The sequence below is a fragment of the Rhinoraja longicauda genome, chromosome 37 (assembly GCF_053455715.1).
Source record: "Rhinoraja longicauda isolate Sanriku21f chromosome 37, sRhiLon1.1, whole genome shotgun sequence".
NCBI classification, from domain to species: domain Eukaryota; kingdom Metazoa; phylum Chordata; class Chondrichthyes; order Rajiformes; family Arhynchobatidae; genus Rhinoraja; species Rhinoraja longicauda.
This window is the reverse complement of record NC_135989.1, coordinates 13,589,029-13,613,024: the sequence shown is the minus strand read 5'-3', so window position 1 is coordinate 13,613,024 and position 23,996 is coordinate 13,589,029. Positions and strand designations below refer to the sequence as shown.

Here is a 23,996-nt window from a genome sequence, read left to right as displayed (position 1 = left end):
GCCTGTACGCACCGCCATTCAATGTGATCATGGCTGATCATTCTCAATCAGTACCCCGTTCCTGCCTTCTCCCCATACCCCCTGACTCCGCTATCCTTAAGAGCTCTATCCAGCTCTCTCTTGAATGCATTCAGAGAATTGGCCTCCACTGCCTTCTGAGGCAGAGAATTCCACAGATTCACAACTCTCTGAGTGAAAAAGTTTTTCCTCATCTCAGCTCAGGCCATGGTTGAATATTTGATACTGTATATTAGCTGAAACACAGCATCCCTCAGCACTGCCCCTTTGACAGTGCGGCACTCCCTCAGCACTGCCCCTCTGACAGTGCGGCACTCCAGTACAATTGGACTGGATAGTCAACCTTGAACTTTGGGCCCAAACCCCTGACTGAGCCTTGAATCTTATAAGAACTTGCGAAAGTTCTGGGGTGAAGCTGACAACTTTTACGCGGCTGTCTACATTAACCTAACGTCGATTGGGAAACGCTCAATGCCTGTTTCTGCTTTGTTCCAGGATGACACCGAGCCATACTTCATTGGAATCTTTTGCTTTGAGGCAGGAATCAAAATAATCGCCCTGGGCTTTGCTTTCCACAAAGGGTCCTACTTACGGAACGGTTGGAACATCATGGACTTTATTGTGGTCCTCACAGGGTAAGTCATGGCTATGCTTCCGTTATGAGATGATCGGTTCGTGGGCCGGTATCGCCGCTAGGCTGCGTTTGTCCTCAGTTCAGCTGCAGAGAGTGTGGACGGATGTGGAGGGGGTCAAACTGTACCTGGTGGAAGAGGAGGGGTGAGGGGAATAGATGGAGAAGCAACGAGGCTGAGAACGTTAAAATGCTACAAAAGCTTTGGCAGTGGGATGTAGAGAAGATATTTCCACATGTGGAAGAGCAACCATTGGGTTGGTGAATCCAGTGGTAAATTCACAAGAAATCTGTTCATTGAAAGATTGCTGATAACATGAAGCCTGCATCTGACAGGAATGACTGTGAAGTCCAGCTTTGATGATCTTGAAGGGGAAATGTATAAGGAGATAAAGATGTACAAGTTGATCAATTTCCCTCTTGGGATAAATAATGTTCTATGGTATCGTATTGTATGGTGGGGTGTTTTGAGGAGGGGGTGGGATGTTTGTGCAGAATGGGAGCATTGGCCTGGATGTGTTGGACTGAACAGCCTGCCTCTCTGACATAGTTTCTGTTCACTGGGTCCTATTCAGTGGGGGATTCATCCTAAAAGTACTCGTGTGTCTCAGTTTTTGTAACTTGCTTTGAGGCTGGAATTAAAATAGAGGGGTAGTACTGAGGGAGTGCCGCACTGTCAGAGGGCAGTGCTGAGGGAGTGTCTAGGGTTGCCAACTATCTCACTCTCAAATAAGGGACATCACCGCCCCGCGCCCCACGTGACCTCACCCAGCCAGCGACCATGTGCTCCCGCTCCACCAATGGCGGCCACCCGGGCCGGGAGGTGGGTTGCTGTGCAACCTCCGTTAGGCGGCGCCCGGGCCTCCGGGCCTACACTGTCCAGACCTACAGCGTCCGGGCGTACAGTGTCCGGGCCTACAGTGTCCGGGCCTATAGCATCCGGGCCTACAGTGTCCGGGCCTACAGTGTCCGGGCCTACAGTGTCCGGGCCTACAGTGTCCGGGCCTACAGTGTCCGGGCCTACACCGTCCGGGCCTACACCGTCCGGGCCTACAGCGTCCGGGCCTACAGCGTCCGGGCCTACAGCGTCCGGGCCTACAGTGTCCAGGCCTATAGCGTCCGTGCCTACAGCGTCCGGGCGTACAGTGTCCGGGCCTACAGTGTCCGGGCCTACACCGTCCGGGCCTACAGCGTCCGGGCCTACAGCGTCCGGGCCTACAGTGTCCGGGCCTATAGCGTCCGGGCCTACAGCGTCCGGACCTACAGCGTCCGGGCCTACAGCATCCGGGCCTACAGCGTCCGGGCCTACAGCGTCCGGGCCTCCAGTGTCTGGGCCTACAGCGCCCCCCCGTGGGCTTAATAAAGGACAAGGGCGGTCCCATACGGGACAAACCAATTTAGCCCAAAATACTGGATGACCGGCTAACACGGGACAGTTGGCAACCCTAGGAGTGCCGCACTGTCAGAGGGGCAGTGATGAGGGAGTGCCGCACTATAGGAATGTTGAGTTTCAGCTAAGATATCAAATATTGGCCCTATGCAGGCAAAAGTTACCACAGTTGCTAATGTGAAAAACATTCCTTCGTCTACTTCTCCTTTGATGTCTTGTTTTCACACCTTACCCTTCCTTATCTCTGTGCCGCCCTCTCCCCTGACTATCAGTCTGAAGAGGGGTCTTGACCCGAAACATCACCCATTCCTTCTCGTCAGAGATACTGCCTGGCCCTCTGAGCATTTTGTGGTTATCGTCGGTGTAAACCAGCATCTGCAGTTCCTTAGGAAAGAAAACTGCAGATGCTGGTCTAAATCGAAGGTAGACACAAAATGCTGGAGTGACTCAGTGGGTCAAAGTCTGAAGAAAGATCTCAACCCGAGACGTCACCCATTCTTTCTCTCCCGAGATGCTGCCTGACCCGCTGAGTTACTCCAGCATTTTGTGTCTACCTTCTACAGTTCATTCCTACGCAATGTGAAAAGTGTCTTGGTTACAAACGGGCTGTGGGTGATTTTGTGTTGAGTCTGCTTGGTGTTGATGAAGTGCCATTGGCAGGGGACTGAGCTCTTAGTATCTGACCCACAGCCAGGAACAATCAGCCAGAGATAGTCTGCCTTGCTTGCTGGAATTAATAAGAGATCAAGTGTTCTTTGTGGGAATAACTTCACCCTTCTAACCAAAGGAGCTGCTGGGAACAGAAGGAAGGATTGATTTTCAGTAAATGCTTCTCTCGACCCGTGCACATTTGTGTAGGGATTGGCTTGCCCCACATGTCTGTCATGGGAGTTCATAAGTTCATAGGAGCAGAATGAGACCATTCAGCCCGTTGAATCTTCTCCGCCTATCAATCATAGACAATAGACAATAGGTGCAGGAGTAGGCCATTCGACCCTTCGAGCCAGCACCGCCATTCAATGTGATCATGGCTGATCATTCTCAATCAGTACCCCGTTCCTGCCTTCTCCCCATACCCCCTGACTCCGCTATCCTTAAGAGCTCTATCTAGCTCTCTCTTGAATGTATTCAGAGAATTGGCCTCCACTGCCCTCTGAGGCAGAGAATTCCACAGATTCACAACTCTCTGACTGAAAAAGTTTTTCCTCATCTCTGTTCTAAATGGCCTACCCCTTATTTTTAAACTGTGGCCCCTGGTTCTGGACTCCCCCAACATTGGGAACATGTTTCCTGCCTCTAACGTGTCCAACCCCTTAATAATCTTATACGTTTCGATAAGATCCTCTCTCATCCTTTGGCTGATCTATCTTTCCCTCTCAACCCCATTCTCCTGCCTTCTCCCCATAATCCCCTGACATTCTTACCAATCAAGTATCTGTCAATCTCCGCCTTAAAAATACCTGATAACATGGCCTCCACAGCCGTCTATGGCAATGAATTCCACAGATTCACCGCCCTCTGACTAAAGAAATTCCTCCTCATCGCCTTTCTAAAGGTACGATCTTTTATTCTGACGATGTGGCCTCTGGTCCTAGACACTCCCACTAATGGAAACATTCTCCCCACGTCCACTCTATAGAGGCCTATCCACGGAGCCAAACTATTTTCACTTGGTTTGACTGCCTTGCTGCTGTGAACAACCGCGGGCAGCACATTGGCGCAGCTGGTAGTGCTGCTGATTCACAGCCTCGGGGACCCTGGTTCAATCCTGACCTCGGCTGCTGCCTGTGTGGAGTTTGCATGTTCTCCCTGTGTTCGGCTTCCTCCCACATCCCAAAGACATGCAAGTTTGTCGGTTAATTGGCCACTGTACATTGACCCTAGTGTGTAAGTGTGCCAGCGGATCCAACAAATCATCCGCCAACATTTCTGTCACCTACAACGGGACCCCACCACTGGCCATATCTTCCCATCCCCTCCCCTCTCTGCGTTCCGCAGAGACCGCTCCCTCCGTAACTCCCTGGTCCACCCGTCCCTTCCTACCCAAACCACCCCATCCCCGGGCACTTTCCCCTGCAACCGCACGAGATGCAACACCTGTCCCTTTACCTCCCCCCTCAACTCCATCCAAGGACCCAAACAGTCTTTCCAGGTGAGGCAGAGGTTCACCTGCACCTCCTCCAACCTCATCTATTGCATCCGCTGCTCTAGATGTCAACTTATTTATATTGGCGAAACCAAGCGCAGGCTCGCCGATCGTTTCGCTCAACACCGGCGCTCGGTCCGCGTTGGCCAATCTGATCTCCCGGTGGCCGAGCACTTCAACTCCCCCTCCCATTCCCAGACTGACCTTTCTGTCATGGGCCTCCTCCAGTGCCATAGTGAGGCCCACCGGAAATTGGAGGAACAGCACCTCATATTTCGCCTGGGCAGCTTGCAGCCCAGCGGTATGAACATCGACTTCTCCAACTTTAGATAGTTCCTCTGTCCCTCCCGTCCCCTCCTCCTTCCCAGATCTCCCTCTATCTTCCTGTCTCCACCTATATCCTTCCTTTGTCCCGCCCCCCCCTGACATCAGTCTGAAGAAGGGTCTCGACCCGAAACGTCACCCATTCCTTCTCTCCCGAGATGCTGCCTGACCTGCTGAGTTACTCCAGCATTTTGTGAATAAATACCTTCGATTTGTACCAGCATCTGCAGTTATTTTCTTATACTACCTAGTGTGTAAGGAATGCGTGAGAAAGAGGGATAACATAGAACTAGTGTGAACGGGTGATCAATAATCAGAATAGACTCAGTGGGCCGAAAGGCCTGTTTCCACGCTGTATCTCTAAACCATAAAACACCCTGTGTGGACCACATCTGGAGCAGAGAGAACAGTTCTGGGCACCGCACCTTAAGAAATACATATAGGGAATAGATTCAATAGGATAGGCTGACTCCAACGGTTATGATGTTGTAGCGCCATAGGGCACAAGAGACGGGTCCTTCCGTGTGCCAGTGTCCGTGCCAACCTCTGTAAATTGCCCCTCGTGTGTAGGGAGTGGATGAGAAAGTAGGATAACATAGAACTAGTGTGACACAAAAGGCTGGCGTAACTCAGCGGGACAGGCAGCATCTCTGGAGAAATGGAACAGGTGATTTTTCGGGTCGAGATCCTTCTTCAGACGAAGGGTGTCGACCTGAAACGTCACCTATTCTTTCTCTCCAGAGATGCTGCCTGATCCTCTGAGTTACTCCGGCATTTTGTGTCTATCTTCGGTGTAAACCAGCATCTGCAGTTCCTTCCTGCCCTAGAACTTTGTGTGAATGGCCGACGTGGGCTCGGTGGGCTGGAGGTCTTGTTTCCATGCTGTCTCCCTAAACTAAACTCTGCTTTATCATCCTTTGAACGACCTTGTATGGTGTCAGCATCCTGGTTTAATCCCTGTTTTCTAGTGGAGCAACAAAATTAATTGGGCTCCAATCCAAGCGTGAAGAGTGTTCCTGAACTCGTGAAGTCGTGGACAGCAGACGGGATTAGCGAATGCTGGAAGTTCTACCGTGCTCAACACTACACAGTAACCAATACGCTGAAAATCAATCTCTAAGTATCGTCAGTTTGGAAGTGGTCCTCTCTTAGCTTGCACTTGGAAGTTCCCCCAGGTGTAGACTCTAAACTCATATCTGCGGGAAGGAATTGCAGAGATGCTGGTTTATATCGAAGATAGACACAAAAAGCTGGAGTAACTCAGCGGGACTGGCAGCATCTCTGGAGAGAAGGAATGGGTGGTGTTTCGTGCCTGAAGAAGGGTCTCGACCTGAAATGTCACCCATTCTTTCTATCCAGAGATGTTGCCTGACCCGCTGAGTTACTCCAGCACTTTGTGTCTATCTCCCATATCTGCACAGGTCGAGTATCTTTCTCCCATTGTTATAATATCCTTGCAGTGATTAGTTTAGTTTAGAAATACAATAGACAATAGACAATAGGCTGATCATTCTCAATCACTACCCCGTTCCTGCCTTCTCCCCATACCCCCTGACTCCGCTATCCTTAAGAGCTCTATCTAGCTCTCTCTTAGATGCATTCAGAGAATTGGCCTCCACTGCCTTCTGAGGCAGAGAATTCCACAGATTCACAACTCTCTGACTGAAAAAGTTTTTCCTCATCTCAGTTCTAAATACAGCGAGGAAACAGGTCCTTCGGCCCACCGGGTCCGCGCCGACCAGCGATCCCCACACATTAACACCATCCTACACCCACTAAGGACAATTTTTACATTTTACCAAGCCAATTACCAAGCCAATTAACCTACAAACCCGTACGTCTTTGGAGTGTGGGAGGAAACCGAAGATCTCGGAGAAAACCCACGCAGGTCATGGGGGGAACGTACAAACTCCGTACAGACGGCACCTGTAGTCGGGATAGAAACATAGAAACATAGAAAATAGGTGCAGGAGTAGGCCATTCGGCCCTTCGAGCCTGCACCGCCATTCAATATGATCATCCAACTCAGTATCCCGTACCTGCCTTCTCTCCATACCCCCTGATCCCTTTAGCCACAAGGGCCACATCTAACTCCCTCTTAAATATAGTCAATGAACTGGCCTCAACTACCTTCTGTGGCAGAGAATTCCACAGACTCACCACTCTCTATGTGAAGAAATGTTTTCTCATCTCGGTCCTAAAAGACTTCCCCCTTATCCTTAAGCTGTGACCCCTGGTTCTGGACTCCCCCAACATCGGGAACAATCTTCCCGCATCTAGCCTCTCCAACCCCTTAAGAATTTTATTCTGACAAACCCCACTATCCACATCACTAAATTATAGTATTGAGATTGGTGACAGAACTTGTCGATAACCCACTACCAAAACCTATCGTGGGTGCTGCCTTCCATTTTGTGTTCGGGGAGAACCGGTGCAGCCCGTGAACTCGGAGTGCTTACTCTGCGCTTGTTTGCCAAAGTGAAGCCTCCACCTGGATTTCAACTTGTCAGTCGGTGCTCTTCAGAATTCAAGTGTTCGCTCTATCCTGGCAGCTGGCTGGTTTGACTTTGTTGAGTCTTTGTGTGGTAATGGCATCTCGCTGTGGATGGTACAGGATGCCAGGCTATTTTTGACGTGAATTATGAAAGAACCGCCTCGTACACGCAAGTTATTAATTGATGCTGTACTCTATATTTTGCCTTTTCAATGTCAGTATGCTTCCTGGCGCTCCATTCCCAAGTTTTCAATGTTTTGTTTAAGGTGTTCCTGTGACCTTCAGACCTTATAGCCAGTGAACTGCTGGCTTTTCACCCGGTGAACTAGTTTAGTTTGGCTTAGTTTAGAAATACAGGGCGGAAACAGGCCCATTGGCCCACCAAGTCCGCGCCGACCAGCGATCCCCGCACACTAACACTATCCTACACACACTAGGGACAATTTACACACACACCAAGCCAATTAACCTACAAATCTGTACGTCTTTGGAGTGTGGGAGGAAACTGAAGATCTCGGAGAAAACCCACGCAGGTCACGGGGAGAACGTACAAACTCTGTACAGACAGCACCCGTACCTGTGATCGAACCCGGGTCACCGGGTCTGCTGTAAGCGTTGTAAGGCAGCAACTCTACCGCTACGCCACCGTGTCGCTGAAAGCTACTGGCTTTACACCCAGTGAACTGCTGGCTACAGTGAACATTCACAAAATGCTGGAGTAACTCAGCAGGTCAGGCAGCATCTCGGGAGAGAAGGAATGGGTAACGTTTCGGGTCGAGACCCTTCTTCAGACTGATGTCAGGGGGGCGGGACAAAGGAAGGATATAGGTGGAGACAGGAAGATGGAGGGAGATCTGGGAAGAGAGGGACAGAGGAACTATCTAAAGTTGGAGAAGTCGATGTTCATACCACTGGGCTGCAAACTGCCCAGGCGAAATATGAGAAATTCTTCTGCCCGGCTACAGTGAACAATTTGCCTCTTTTAAAAAAAAAAGTTGCCCCCAACGTTTTGGGATGGATGAAAAAGTGGGATAACGTGGAACTAACGTCAATGGATGATCGATGGTTGGCATGGACTTGGTGGGCCGAAGGGCCTGTTTCCATGTAACTCTTAAAAACTTTAATAAAGAACCGCTCTGACTCATTTTTAAGAGAGCGAATGGCATCCATCGAGAAAAAATAGCCATTGCGTGGCACAAAGTGATCACAGATGGCCACGTGCAAAACCTTTAAGGATTATTTTAGAAACCACTTCTTGTGGAATACATTATTTAGTGTGTCAGTGTCATGCACATCAGTGGAGACTGTCTGTTGCATTCATCTCTCCCCATGTCAAGATATATTAAGGCAAGGAACTAAAATTAAGCAGCAAATGTTGTAAATAAAATGTGCTGGGTTTTTTGGACTGGATGACCAACTTCCCTGAACATGTTTCAATGTGCCTTAAATTAATTTGTGAGCTTATCTCTTCCAAGTTTCTCATCCATTTAAAAAAAAACACTTCTGCATTTGAATTTGTTAACACACTCACTCACTCCGATCTTAATTATTAACTCCTAACATTGTACGTATCAAAGATAGAAACAAGAGAGTGCAGATGCTGTTTTTACACAAAGCGCTGGAGTCACTCAGCGGGTCAGGCAGCATCTCTGGAGAACCTGGATAGTGATGTTTCAGGTCACGACCCTTCTTCAGACTGAATGCTGCCCGACCTGATGAGTTGCTCCTGCACTTTGTGCCATTTTATTGGACAAATAAATGCAGGTGGAGGCTTATTCCATCGGCCACTGAGATCAAGGCTGACCCTGTACCTCATCTGCTCTCCCATCTGATCTCCACCTGGTCTCCTAATCTGAGGAAAGACATTCTAGCCTTAGAGGGAGTACAGAGAAGGTTCACCAGATTGATCCCTGGGATGGCAGGACTTTCATATGAGGAAAGACTGGATAGACTGGGCTTGTACTCGCTGGAATTTAGAAGACTGAGGGGGGATCTTATAGAAACTTACAAAATTCTTAAGGGGTTGGACAGGCTAGATGCAGGAAGATTGTTCCCGATGTTGGGGAAGTCCAGAACCAGGGGTCACAGCTTAAGGATAAGGGGGAAGTCTTTTAGGACCGAGATGAGAAAACATTTCTTCACACAGAGAGTGGTGAGTCTGTGGAATTCTCTGCCGCAGAAGGTAGTTGAGGCCAGTTCATTGGCTATATTTAAGAGGGAGTTAGATGTGGCCCTTGTGGCTAAAGGGATCAGGGGATATGGAGAGAAGGCAGGGACGGGATACTGAGTTGGATGATCAGCCATGATCATATTGAATGGCGGTGTAGGCTCGAAGGGCCGAATGGCCTACTCCTGCACCTATTGTCTATGTTTCTATGTTTCTATGTTTCTATGTCACTCATTCATTCATTCATTCATTCATTCATTCACATCTTGCTCCAAAGACGAACCCTCCAACACGTTGCAATCCTTCCCCGCTGCAGTGGGGATGCCAGTCGTGATTTGTTGAGTGCATGTGTCCTGTGTGAGCCTTGACCCCACAACCTCGTGCCTCAGAGGCAAGGGCGTGACCTACCAAGTCTCTAGAGGCAGGCAGGCAGGCAGCCGTTTGCTCTGCCCTCCCTCTGGCACCCCAGCGGGGCGTTTAGCAGTTTGCAGAGGCTCTTCGCAGGAGACAGGTGAATAACAGCACACGGCTCTCTTTGTAGTCCTTGCAGTCGAACCAATCCCACCTTCAGCTGAGGTCACAGGCAGAACGGTTTGGAGGCAGATTATACCGCGGATAATGCAGAGACCCGGAATACTCAACGAATCAGAGTGGCTACCAAGGATGCAGCTAAAATTAGAGCTCAGCAGTTTTAGATTCTGTTTCTGCACCGGAAATATCCAGCTGAGCTTCCTGATGCAATGGCATTGGAAAGATCACTCCCTTGTTGCCGTGCTGTGTTGCAGAGCAGCAGAGCCAGCTGCAGGCTCCATCCATTCATGCCGGGTAGTGCAAGTTGCAACCATTCAGGAGAAAAGCAGACGATGGAAACAAGGCTGGTTGATGCACGAACGGGCACAAAGTGCTGGAGTAACTCAGCGGGTCAGGCAGCATCTCTGGAGAACATGGATAGGTGACGTTTCACAGAGTGCTGGAGTAACTCAGCGGGTCAGGCAGCATCTCTGGAGAACATGGATGGGTGACGTTTCGGATCGAGGCCCTTGAAACGTCACCTATCCATGTTCTCCAGGAGGCAGGAGAATCAGAGATAGATCGATTCCTGATTAGTACAGTGTCAGGTTATGGGGAGAAGGCAGGAGAATGGGATTTTTGGTTTTTTTTTAATCAAAAATATTTATTCAAATATTAAAATAATATATACAATACAATAAAACCAAAACAGAACCCACCCCCAGAATACTATACAAACAAATATACCAATTGATATACCTTAAGGATAGCGGAGTCAGGGGGTATGGGGAGAAGGCAGGAACGGGTTACTGATTGAGAATGATCAGCCATGATCACATTGAATGGCGGTGCTGGCTCGAAGGGCCGAATGGCCTACTCCTGCACCTATTGTCTATTGAAACTATTATACAATTATATTACAATCCCCATCCAGGAAGGAGAATGGGGTTAGGAGGGAGAGATAGATCAGCCACGATTGAATGGTGGAGTAGATTTGATGGGCCGAATGGCCTAATTCTACTCCTATCTCTTATGATCTTATGATCTTATGAAGGCGGTTAGGAGGGAGAGATAGATCAGCCATGATTGAACGGTGGAGTTGGCGTGTTGAGCTGAATGGCCTAATGCTACTCCTATCTCTTATGAACTTATGAACCTGACCTACCAAGCTACCCCAGCACTCTGCGTCCAAAGAGCACAAGGCATTGTTTTTGCTGTCAGCCTGCAAGACGACAAACGCAGTTGATGGAGGGTCGTTCTTTTTTGTTGCTTTGTCGGAGGAATGTTGTCTCATCTCTTAAGACATGGAAGCAGGACATTGAGCTGTCTCTGGTCTCTGAACAATCTCATCGTTTCATTCCCCAGCTTTTGTCTCTGCTACATATTCTCTCACATGTACAAAGTTTCTCTCACATGTACAAAGATGCCCCCCCGGCTTACGATGCTTCGACTTACGATGCTTCAATAGACAATAGACAATAGACAATAGGTGCAGGAGTAGGCCATTCAGCCCTTCGAGCCAGCACCGCCATTCAATGTGATCATGGCTGATCATTCTCAATCAGTACCCTGTTCCTGCCTTCTCCCCATACCCCCTCACTCCGCTATCCTTAAGAGCTCTATCCAGCTCTCTCTTGAAAGCATCCAACGAACTGGCCTCCACTGCCTTCTGAGGCAGAGAATTCCTCACCTTCACCACTCTCTGACTGAAAAAGTTCTTCCTCATCTCCGTTCTAAATGGCCTACCCCTTATTCTTAAACTGTGGCTTCGACTTTGTGATGGTGCAAACGGCAGCGACCTTTAGCGAGCCACAGCTCGTTTCCCCACCACGTGATCGCTGCTGTGAGACTGCACAACCAGCACTGCTCCCAGCAGACGAGTCAACAATAACAGCTAAGAACACACAGAAAACTGATGACACTGGTGATCGCGTGCCTTCAATGCATTTCGACTTACGATATTTTCGGTTTCCGATGGGTTTCTCGAAACGTAACCCCATGGAAGGTTGAGGAGCACCTGTGTATGATTAGTACAGGAGTCGGGGGTTATGGGGAGAATGCAGGGGAATGGGGTGAAGAGGGAAAAATGAAATGAATGGCGGACTAGACTTGCTGGACCAAATTGCCTAATTCTACTCCTAGAACTTATAACTTGTGAACACATTCTCATCAACTCATCGCCAATTCTCCTGACACCCACCAACACCTCAGACAAACGATACTGACCATCAGGTTAGTTGGATGTGGAAAACAGATTCACTTGCCGAGAGCACATGCAAACTCCACAAAGACAGCACCCGAGGTCGGAAATTGAACACAGTCTGCTGGAACTCCAACAATATTTGAAAGACATTTGGATAGGTACATGCATAGGAAAAGTTTCGAGGGATATGGGACAGGTGGGACTAGTGTAGATGGCGTCTTGGTCGGCATGGGCAAGATGGGCCGAAGGGCCTGTTTCCATAATAATATATTCCTTTATTCATCCCACACCGGGGAAATTTACAGTGTTACAGCAGCAAAGTGGATAGCAAGGGACATTTATTATAAATAAATAAAAGATACATCAATTGTCATCAGTTTACTGTGTGTTCTTAGCTGTTATTGTTGACTGGTCTGCTGGGAGCAGTGCTGGTTGTGCAGTCTCACAGCAGCGGGAAGGAAGGACCTCCTATATCTCTCCTTCACACACTTGGGGTGAAGGAGTCTGTCACTGAAGGAGCTGCTCAGTGCAGTGACAGTGTCCTGAATGGGGTGGGAGTCGTTGTCCAGCAGCGATGTTAGCTTTGCCATCCTCCTCCTCCTCTCTCCCACCGCCTGCAATGAGTCGAGGGGGCAACCCAGGACAGAGCTGGCCTTCCTGACCAGCTTGTCGAGTCTCTTCCCTTCTGCCGCTGAGATGCTGCTGCTCCAGCAGACCACTCCATAGAAAATGGCCGATGCACCACTGTGTTGCAGAAGGTCCTTAGGAGTGCCCCCTGCACTCCAAAGGACCCGAGTCTCCTTAGCAGATAAAGTCTGCTCTGGCCCTTTCTGTATAGCGCATCGGTGTTTTCAGTCCAGTCCAGTTTATTGTTGAGGTGGACACCCAGGGACTTATAGGAATCCACCCTCTCGATGTACATTCCCTGGATGTTCACCGGTGTCGGGGTGACCTGGCTGTGCCTGCGGAAATCTACCACCATCTCCCTGGATTTCCCCGTGCATGCACATCCCCCACACATATCATATCATCTATATACAGCCGGAAACAGGCCTTTTCGGCCCTCCAAGTCCGTGCCGCCCAGCGATCCCCGTACATTAACACCATCCTACACCCACTAGGGACAATTTTTACATTTACCCAGCCAATTAACCTACATACCTGTACGTCTTTGGAGTGTGGGAGGAAACCGAAGATCTCGGAGAAAACCCACGCAGGTCACGGGGAGAACGTACAAACTCCTTACAGTGCAGCACCCGTAGTCAGGATGGAACCTGAGTCTCCGGCGCTGCATTCGCTGTAAAGCAGCAACTCTACCGCTGCGCTACCGCATGCTGCGTGACTCCATGACTCTAATTGAATTTAAACTCCCCCACTCAATGGAAACATCCTCCCCACATCCACTGTATTCATCCACATCCACTCTACCTATGTAATTGGAGGTAGCTTCCCATCCAATGTTGGGTGTACTTCCAAGATTACTGTTGAATGAAAGACGTTGACGGGGGTCAAAGATAGACCTTGTCTTCATGAGCAACCTGATGCTGTGCTTTTGAATGATGTTTCGTTTAGTTTAGGCAACACAGTGGATTGCCTGGCAAGCAACATAACATAACATATCAGAATGTTTTATTCTGAATGTTTTAATGTTTTATGTTTTATTCTTAATTGTTTACTGTATGTTCGTGTTGTTACTTGTGAGCGGAGCACCAAGGCACATTCGTTGTATATGCACATACTCGGCCAATAAAAATGTATTTAATTCAATTCAATTCGATTCAATCTGTGGAATTCTCTGCCTCAGAAGGCAGAGGAGGCCAATTCTCTGAATGCATTCAAGAGAGAGCTAGATAGAGCTCTTAAGGATAGCGGAGTCAGGGGGTATGGGGAGAAGGCAGGAACGGGGTACTGATTGAGAATGATCAGCCATGATCCTAATCTGAGGAAAGACGTTCTTGCCTTAGAGAGAGTACAGAGAAGGTTCACCAGATTGATCCCTGGGATGGCAGGACTTTCATATGAAGAAAGACTGGATAGACTAGGCTTGTACTCGCTGGAATTTAGAAGACTGAGGGGGGATCTTATAGAAACATATAAAATTCTTAAGGGGTTGGAGAGGCTAGATGTGGGAAGATTGTTCCCGATGTTGGGGGAGTCCAGAACCAGGGGTCACAGTTTAAGGATAAGGGGGAAGTCTTTTAAGACCGAGATGAGAAAACATTTCTTCACACAGAGTGGTGAGTCTGTGGAATTCTCTGCCACAGAAGGTGGTTGAGGCCAGTTCATTGGCTATATTTAAGAGGGAGTTAGATGTGGCCCTTGTGGCTAAAGGGATCAGGGGGTATGGAGAGAAGGCAGGTACGGGATACTGAGGTGAATGATCAGCCATGATCATATTGAATAGCGGTGCAGGCTCGAAGGGCCGAATGGCCTACTCCTGCACCTATTTTCTATGTTTCTATTGAATGGCGGTGCTGGCTCGAAAGGCTGAATGGCCTCCTCCTGCACCTATTGTCTATTGTCTAATCATAATCACTTGATAGCTAGTTTTAGCATCGAGCCATGGGATGGTAAAGTCCCACCTGTGGGCACTCATTTCATCTGAAAGATCGCTACTGGTACATCGTATCACTGGCTCAGTGAGGCACCGGAGCAGTATGAGGAAGTACAAAGGTACAGCAGGCAGTGAAGAAAGCTAATGGCATGTTGGCCTTTATGACTAGAGGAGTTGAGTATAGGAGCAAAGAGGTCCTTCTGCAGTTGTACAGGGCCCAAGTGAGACCGCACCTGGAGGACTGTATGCAGTTTTGGTCTCCAAATTTGAGGAAGAACATTCTTGCTATTGAGGGCGTGCAGCGTAGGTTCACTAGGTTAATTCTCGGAATGGCGGGACTGTCATTGTCACAGTCTGTCCTGTTCACTCACCTGCCAGCCACGCCCACCACGTTAAGCCAACTCCCCTCACCTGTTCACTCACCTGCTCCAGATCACCAATCAAGCCAGCATATAAACCCTTCCTGCACACACACACACACACACTCTTTGCCAGATTGTTCTCAGCTCTCGTGCAAGACTCGCCAGCATTCTCTCTCGGACTGATTTACCGTTGCTGACCCTGCCTGCTCCCGGCCTCCATGCCTCCATGCCTCCATGCCTCGTCGTCGCCCTGGTGAACGCCTCAGTCTTCTGTCCCCGACCACGAGCAGGTAGAAATAAAGCTCATTCTAAAACTACTTCCTTGGTTCCGTGTGCAGCATTTGGGTCTACCTGCGGTCCGTTACAGTCATATGTTGAAAGACTGGAGCGACTAGGCTTGTATACACTGGAATTTAGAAGGATGAGAGGGGATCTTATTGAAACGTATAAGATTATTAAGGGGTTGGACACGTTAGAGGCAGGAAACATGTTCCCAATGTTGGGGGAGTCCAGAACAAGGGGCCACAGTTTAAGAATAAGGGGTAGGCCATTTAGAACGGAGATGAGGAAAAACGTTTTCAGTCAGAGAGTTGTGAATCTGTGGAATTCTCTGCCTCAGAAGGCAGTGGAGGCCAATTCTCTGAATGCATTCAAGAGAGAGCTAGATAGAGCTCTTAAGGATAGCGGAGTCAGGGGGTATGGGGAGAAGGCAGGAACGGGGTACTGATTGAGAATGATCAGCCATGATCACATTGAATGGCGGTGCTGGCTCGAAGGGCCGAGTGGCCTCCTCCTGCACCTATTGTCTATTGTATATGCTCAGTGGGGCTTGAAGCAATTGAGAGTCAAGAACGCTGCCAGCTGAGCAAAGTGGCAGGATAATGGAGGCAGACTGATGGGTTATATATAGAATAATAGACACCTGCAAGTGAATTGTAGGAAGCAGTCTGACTGTGTGATGGTTGGTTTATATATGGAATAATGGGTGCCCAGCCGTGAATCACTGAGAGGACTCTAATCAAAGGGTCCGAGTCTTTCGATCAGCCATGAGAACGTGTCACGAGCTGCTTCCAACTGATGGCGAGAGCTCGTGACCTTGGGGTAGCTGTGGGTTGTCAGCCGTTTCCTGTTAACTTATCCCGCAGTTCACGGGGCGAGATTACTAAAAGCAAACGAGATGTTTTGTTCCCAGCGTGGACTCTGTCAACAGATGCACTGTGTGTGACTGACTGAGCCTGCTGTCAAGGCCCCGATAAGTCAGTGACAGACAATTGCAGCACGTCTATCTGTGCTGTGATTCGCGATTAATTTCCAGAAATAATTCTGATTTATAATAGCGCTTTATAAACCCTTGTGCCTGGACCCCCTGCCTCCCTTCCTGTCCTCTATCGAATCCTATTTTGGTGCCTTCAGCAACATCGAAAACACGCGAAAGTGGGATAAAATAGGATTTAGCGTGACCCTAATGCACAAAGTGCCGGAGTAACTCAGCAGGTCATGCAGCATCTCTGGAGAACATGGTTGACATTTCGGGTCGGGACCCTTTGGTTTAGTTTAGTTTAGTTTAGAGATACAGCGCAGAAACAAGGCCCTTCGGCCCCACCGAGTCCGCGCCGCCCAGCGATCCCCGCACATTAACACCATCCTACACACACTGGGGACAATTTACACTCACACCGAGCCAATTAACCTACACACCTGTACGTCTTTGGAGTGTGGGAGGAAACCGAAGATTTCGGGTGAAACCCACGCAGGTCACGGGGAGAACGTACCAACTCCGTACAGACGGCGCCCGCAGTCAGGATGGAACCCGGGTCTCTGGCGCTGTAAGGCAGCAACTCTACCGCTGCGCCACCGTGCCGCCACATCTCCCCTCTCCACATTTTTAGTCTTGATGCAAGGGTCTCGACCCAAAATGTTGACCATCCATCCGTCTAACTCCCCAGATGCGACTCATCATGCTGAGTTCCTTGTATTGTCCTCCATATTCTAGCATCTGTAGTCTCCTGCGTTTCTATTGGTAAAGCGAATTGGTTCTAAAACAAGCCAGGAGTATCAAGGTTACCATCGCTGATATTGGTTTTTAAATTCCAGATGAGCTAATTGATTGAATTTAACTTCCTCGTCGGCCATAGTGGGATGTGAACTCAAGCTCACAACCTCGAGTAGAACACCATAGTAGCATAATCACTTCTCTTAGCTGATCCTAAAAAGTCAATCGATCTGCTGGGAAGAGCCAAAATTGACCCAAGACAACTTGCCACTTTAACAATAACTTACAGCGCCAGAGACCCGGGTTGGATCCTGACCACGGGTGCTGTCTGTACAGAGTTTGTACGTTCTCCCTGTGACCTGCCCGAGTTTTCTTCGAGATCTTCTGTTTCCTTCCAAACTCCCAAAGACCTACAGGTTTGGAGGTTAATTGGTTTGGTATTCATGTACATTGTCCCTAGCGTGTGTAGCATAGTGCTAGTGTGCGGGGGATCGCTGGTCGGCGCGGGCTCGGTGGGACGAAGGACCTGTTTCCACAGTGTACCTCTTAACTAAACTAAGCTAAACATATCATAAACAAGAACTCAAGAAAAAAAAAAAACAGCAGCTCAGGTGGCATTTATGGAAAGAGAAACAGTGTTAATGATTCGGACCCTTCCGCAATTTCTATCCGACCTGCCGAGCGCTTCCAACAGTTTCCGATTTTGTTTCAGAATTCTCGCATTTGCAGTTTCCCAATTTTCAGTGGCTTCTCACCTTGGTCAGCTGTTGAATCCTCTGCATGCATCACAGCTTGGTTTGGGAAGAGCTCTGCCCAAGACCACAAGCAAATGCAGAGCTTGGTAGATGTGGCCCCAACCATGGCTCAGACCATGAACTGAGTTTAGAACTGAGACGAGGAAAAACGTTTTCAGTCAGAGAGTTGTGAATCTGTGGAATTCTCTGCCTCAGAAGGCAGTGGAGGCCAATTCTCTGAATGCATTCAAGAGAGAGCTGGATAGAGCTCTTAAGGATAGCGGAGTCAGGGGGTATGGGGAGAAGGCAGGAACGGGGTACTGATTGAGAATGATCAGCCATGATCACATTGAATGGCGGTGCTGGCTCGAAGGGCCGAATGGCCTCCTCCTGCACCCATTGTCTATTAATTTTAGATTAAACATCTCCCGCCCCTCTCTTTCCTGTGGCCCCTGTACCCATTTCTCCTCCTTTCAAGTACATGGGTAGGAAAGGTTTGCAGGCGTATTGTCCAAATGTGGGCAATGGGGACTAGCGTAGATGGGACATCTTGGTCAGCCTGAACAAGTTGAGCTGAAACAGACTCAGAATGCTGGAGTAACTCAGCGGGTCAGGCAGCATCTCTGGAGAGAAGGTGTAGGTGACATTTTGGGTCGGAACCCTTCTTCAGACTGAAGATAAAGATGGGCGGCAAAGAGGGGAAAATGGAGGCGAGAATAGGACCGAAACAAATCAGGGCCGGCAGCAGATGACCTCAGGAAGGGTGGAGTCCGTAATGGCCCATTGTTGGGCCGAAGGGCCTTTGTCCATGCTGTGTGACTCTGACACCATTCCACCTGACCTCTCATCCACTTCCACCTGGATTTGTACCCCAGCAGGAACGTACATCGAACAGGGAGGGAGGATAGAGGCGTTAGTCTTACAGACTTGCTCTTGATCTCATGTAGCAACCATCATGAACCATCAGCCATCCCAGTGTGTGCCCATCTGCTGGCATGAGCATCAGAACACACACACTGTGCTGATGCAACCTTCCAGCATTGCAGAGCTGTGCGTCTTCAGATCTTGATCACAAGCTCCTTGTCCTAACACTGCAAGCAAGCCTGCTGTCTCCAATCCCTGGAGACACTAGGTAAGCTTGTGCTAATGACTCTGGTAGGCTGACTCCACACGCGCACACACACGCACACGCACACACCCAGAGATACACACACGCGCGCGCACACACACACACCCAGAGACACACACACACCCAGCGACACACACACCACACACACCAGAGACACACACACACACCCCGCGCGCGCGCGCACACGCACACGCACACACACACGAGACTTGGCCTTGTTTCCTGAAATCTTGTTCCTCTCACAGTTTTCATTACAATCATCTGTGTGTCATTTGGGAGATAACTGGAGAAAATATAATTGAAGGAAGGGCCCGTGTTGTTCCGGCCGCTGTGAGCTGGGAGGGAGTGGAATCCGAGGCAGTCTCTCTCCCTCCCCCAGCCTCTGCGGTACTGACCTTGCTGGGATGTGCAGCGTAAGAAAACGCAGGCTCTGATCTGTGGCCCTGCACAGGCCGAGCGGGGAGAATGTTTTGATCATCTCTTTGTATGTCAGCGTGACTTGGGGAGAGACAACAAAAAGGAAGGTGGCACACCAACGTGAATCAGAGGCGGGGAAGAGAGGGGAAGGCCGTGATAGAACATTGTCCTTGCAGTCACCTTGGCCAGCCAACCATCTGCCTTGCCTCTGTTGTTAGGGGACGCTGCGATCTTACACGATCGATCAGCAAAGGAACGGTTTTACTTCCCAATTCATGAACCTCCTGCTGACTAAATCATTCAGATGAAGTAGTCAGTAAGATGTCACGGGTAGTCGTTGACGGAGGAGGGGAGAGGGGAAGGGAGGGGGAGGAGGGGAAGGGGGGTGGAGGGGGGGGTGGAGGGGGGAAGGGGGGAATGGGGCTCGATGCGATGCCCTGTTTAGAAACCGACAGATTCAGGGCCTTCTGATCTGGACGACCAAGTACAGAAGATGCGTTGCAGCAATACAGAGGACGGCACACTGTGGCACAGCTGGTAGAGCTGCTGCCTCACGGTGCCAGAGACCCGGGTTCGATCCTGACCTCGGGCGCTGTCTGTGTGTGCGGAGTTTGCATGTTTAGAGGTACTGCGCGAAAACAGGCCCTTCGGCCCGTCCAGTCCGCGCTGACCGGCGATCAACAGCACTATCCCACACACTAGAGACAATTTAGACAATAGACAATAGGTGCAGGAGGAGGCCATTCGGCCCTTCGAGCCAGCACCGCCATTCAATGTGATCATGGCTGATCATTCTCAATCAGTAATTTTACAATTTTTACCAAAACCAATTAACCTGCAAACCTGCACGTCTTTGGAGTGTGGGAGGAAACCGGAGCACCCAGAGAAAACCCACGCGGTCACGGGGAGAACGTACCAACTCCGTACAGACAGCACCCGTAGTCAGGAAAAAAATCTTGAACTAAAAGTTGGTTCCAAGATAGCGCCCAACCCAGGTGATTGCGTGCGTGCGTGCATGTGTGTGCGTGTGCGTGCGTGCGTGTGTGCGCCTGCCTGGGTGTGTGTGCGTGGGTGTGTGTGCGCGCGTGTTTGTGTCTGTCTGGGTGTGTGTATGTGTGTGTGCGCGCGTGTTTGTGTCTGTGTGCCTGGTTGTGTGTGTGCGCGTGTTTGTGTCTGGGTGTGTGTGTGCGCACGTGTTTGTGTCTGCCTGGGTGTGTGTGCGTGGGTGTGCGTGCGCGCGTGTTTGTGTCTGTCTGTGTGTGTGTGTGTGTGTGCGCGTGTGTGTGTGCGCGTGTGTGTGTGTGTGTGTGTGCGCGCGCGCGCGTGTGTGTGTGTGTGTGTGTGTGTGTGTGTGTGTGTGTGTGTGTGTGTGTGTGTGTGTGTGTGTGTGTGTGTGTGTGTGTGTGTGTGTGTGTGTGTGTGTGTGTGTGTGTGCGCGCGTGTGTGTGCGTGCGCGTGTTTGTGTGTGCGTGCGCGTGTGTGTGTGTGCGTGCGCGTGTGTGTGTGTGTGTGCGTGTGTGTGTGTGTGTGCGCGTGTGTGTGCGCGTGTTTGTGTGTGTGTGTGTGTGTGTGTGTGTGTGTGTGCGCGTGTTTGTGTGTGTGTGTGTGTCACAGACGCAGATCTACAATCACATACTACAATCACTCCACACTCTTCAATCTCTACTCCTACAGCAACATTTCTCACTTTGACTAACCTTGCACTGAAACGTTATTCCCTGATCATGGATCTATACACTGTAATGGCTCAATTGAAGTCGTCTACAGGTGTTCCTCAGCTTACGATGGGGTCCCGTTCCGAGAAACCCATCGGAAACCGAAAATATTGTAAATCGGAATGCATTGTAATGCACGCGATCACGGAGCCGGAAGCGAGTGGAGGCTCGCTGCCATTTGCACCATCGCTAAGTCGAACTATCGCAAGTCGAAGCATCGTAAGCCGGGAAACACCTGTATAGTCTTTCCGCTGACTGGATAGCGAGCAACAAAAGCTTTCACTGTACCTCGGTACACGTGACAATAAACTTAACTGACAACGAGCTAGTTTTGCAGGCAAGTTGTGTTGGGAAAATAACTGCAGATGCTGGTACAAATCGAAGGTATGCTGGAGTAACTCAGCAGGTCAGGCAGCATCTGGGAGAGAAGGGATGGGTGACGTTTCGGGTCGAGACCCTTCAAGGGTCTCGACCCGAAACGTCGCCCATCCCTTCTCTCCTAGATACTGCCTGACCTGCTGAGTTACTCCAGCATTTTGTGATACCTTAGTTTTGCAGACAATATGCCTGCTGCCCTTGGTGATAAAGGTTGAGTGTGCTCCATCTTGCTGCTACTGTTGAATATACGCTGTGTGAAGGCATCTGTAGCCAGAAACCTTGTGGTTTATTAGCAAGACAGCAGAGTTAAGCTGTGCAGATGTTGAAGTCTTAAACTCATGCTGCGGACCGCACAGATTGAGTGTCTCAGTCGCTGGTTATATCGCTGTAAAACCAGTACGGCACACGACAATCTCCAGCAAACGGCGGCAGCAGCAGAATGGATACACACACTTTGACGTAAAACAGAACACTTATGCTTTTAAAAATGCACCGCAACAATACATCCAACGTTAGGAAACAAAAACTGCAGATGCTGGATAAAATCGAAGGTAGGCACAAAATGCTGGAGTAACTCAGCGGGACAGGCAGCATCTCTGGAGAGAAGGAATGGGTGACGTTTCGGGGGTCGAGACCCTTCTTCAGACTGATATATCCAATATATCCAATGGGATTTATGGTGCATGAAACACAGCCGATTCTCAGTCTGGGAAAGGGGTGTGTTGCTGGAAAAAAATGTTGTGTTAAGGGTCGTTTTGTAAATCCACCAGGCTACACAAAGAACTTAATGGGCGTTCTCGTGCCGCGTATTTGCACGCTAGAGTGAACAACGACCATGGAAGTCAAAGCGGATGCCACCCTGAATCAGCACCGTAACAGGGGAAGATCGTAAATTGAGGAATTCCTGTATTAAATTTTACGGGGAGCCATTTTTGGGCATGGCAGCTCGTGCAAGCACTTTCCGAGGCTGATGCTATTTGCCAGTGACTGAGGATCATCTGCAGAATCCAAGCATTGCTGCACTGGCAAGGAGCAGGAGAAGTCTGTCGCCTGGTTTTGACTAGTTTTTGCATTTGGGAATAATGTGCCTGTAGTTACAGAACAAATAGAACGTAGAATAGTACAGCACAGGACACAATGTCTGTGCCTAACATGATGCCAAGACCACATTTTATCTGCCTGAGCACAGTCCTTGTCCCTCCATTCCCTGCATATCCAGGTGCCAATACATGCCCCCCAGAGTTTAAGAAACATTTGGACAGGTACATGGATAGGACAGGTAGGGTGTAGGATGTGTTAATGTGCGGGGATCGCTGGGCGGCACGGACTTGGTGGGCCGAAAAGGCCTGTTTCCGGCTGTATATATATGATATGATATGATATGACACGTTCGGAGGGATGTGGACCAAACGCAGGCAGGTGGGACTAGTGTAGATGGGACATGTTGGCCGGTGGGGGCAAGTTGGGCTGAAGGACCTGTATCCATGCTGTTGTCTACTACTCTGCCAACATCTCCCAAACACTCAACCTTTACCACCAAGAAGGACAAGGGCATCAGGCATATGGGAACACCATCACGCGATGGCTTCTACCCTGACTTTGAAATGCGTCGCCGTTCCTGCATTACTGGGCCAAGCGTCAGGAACAAGGTGGAACATATTGCAAAAGTGTGCTGGAGAGAGTGCCAAGGATGGTGCCAGATCTTGGGAAATTGGAGAAGGATTGGATAAGCTCAAGTCAAGTCAAGTTTATTTGTCACACACATACGCAAGATGTGCAATGAAATGAAAGTGGCAATGCCTGCGGATTGTGCTAAACTACAAAACAGAATCGAAAGAACATTTTTAACACAAAAAATAAATTAATACAGTAAATTAAATTAGTCCCTGGTGATATAAGAGTTAACAGTCCTGATGGCCTGTGGGAAGAAACTCTGTCTCATCCTCTCTGTTTTCACAGCGTGACAGTGGAGGCGTTTGCCTGACCGTAGCAGCTGGAACAGTCCGTTGCTGGGGTGGTAGGGGTCCCCTATAATGTTGCTGGCTCTGGATCTGCACCTCCTGATGTATAGGTCCTGCAGGGAGGTGAGTGTAGTTCACCACGTGGGTAGGAAGGAACTGCAGATGCTGCTGTAAACCGGAGATAGACACAAAGTGCTGGAGTAACTCAACGTTACAGGCAGCATCTCTGGAGAGAAGGAATGGGTGATGTTTCTGGTTGAGACCCTCCTTCAGAGTCTACACTGGAATTTAGAAGGATGAGAGGAGATCTTATCGAAGCATATAAGATTATTAAGGGGTTGGACACGTTAGAGGCAGGAAACATGTTCCCAATGTTGGGGGAGTCCAGAAACAGGGGCCACAGTTTAAGAATAAGGGGTAGGCCATTTAGAACTGAGATGAGGAAAAACTTTTTCAGTCAGAGAGTTGTGAATCTGTGGAATTCTCTGCCTCAGAAGGCATTGGAGGCCAATTCTCTGAATGCATTCAAGAGAGAGCTAGATAGAGCTCTTAAGGATAGCGGAGTCGGGGGGTATAGGGAGAAGGCAGGAACGGGGTACTGATTGAGAATGATCAGCCATGATCACATTGAATGGCGGTGCTGGCTCGAAGGGCCGAATGGCCTCCTCCTGCACCTATTGTCTATTGTCTATTGAAATGTCACCCATTCCTTCTCTCCAGAAATGCTGCCTGTCCTGCTGAGTTACTCCAGCACTTCATGCCTATCTTTGGATAAGCTACGGTTGTTTTCTTTGGGAGGGGAAGGAGGCGGAGAGAGACTTAATTGAGGTGTATAAAATAAGTCAAGTAAATAAGGGCAGCACGGTGGCG

At 49.4% G+C, this 23,996-nt stretch overlaps 1 protein-coding gene across 10 annotated transcripts in view; it reads left to right on the top strand.

The window, feature by feature from the left end:
- The window catches only part of LOC144610509 (voltage-dependent P/Q-type calcium channel subunit alpha-1A-like), a 398,212-nt gene that overhangs the window by 102,536 nt on the left and 271,680 nt on the right, over positions 1-23,996 (top strand). For 9 of the 10 annotated variants that reach the window (XM_078429265.1, XM_078429261.1, XM_078429262.1 and 6 more), the window contains exon 1: positions 520-653. In XM_078429265.1, the coding sequence (XP_078285391.1) occupies positions 628-653 (26 nt within the window). In that variant the 5' untranslated portion in view covers positions 520-627. Of the gene's footprint in view, positions 1-513; positions 654-23,996 lie in introns of those variants that run through there. The other variant, XM_078429269.1, reaches the window with a different exon arrangement.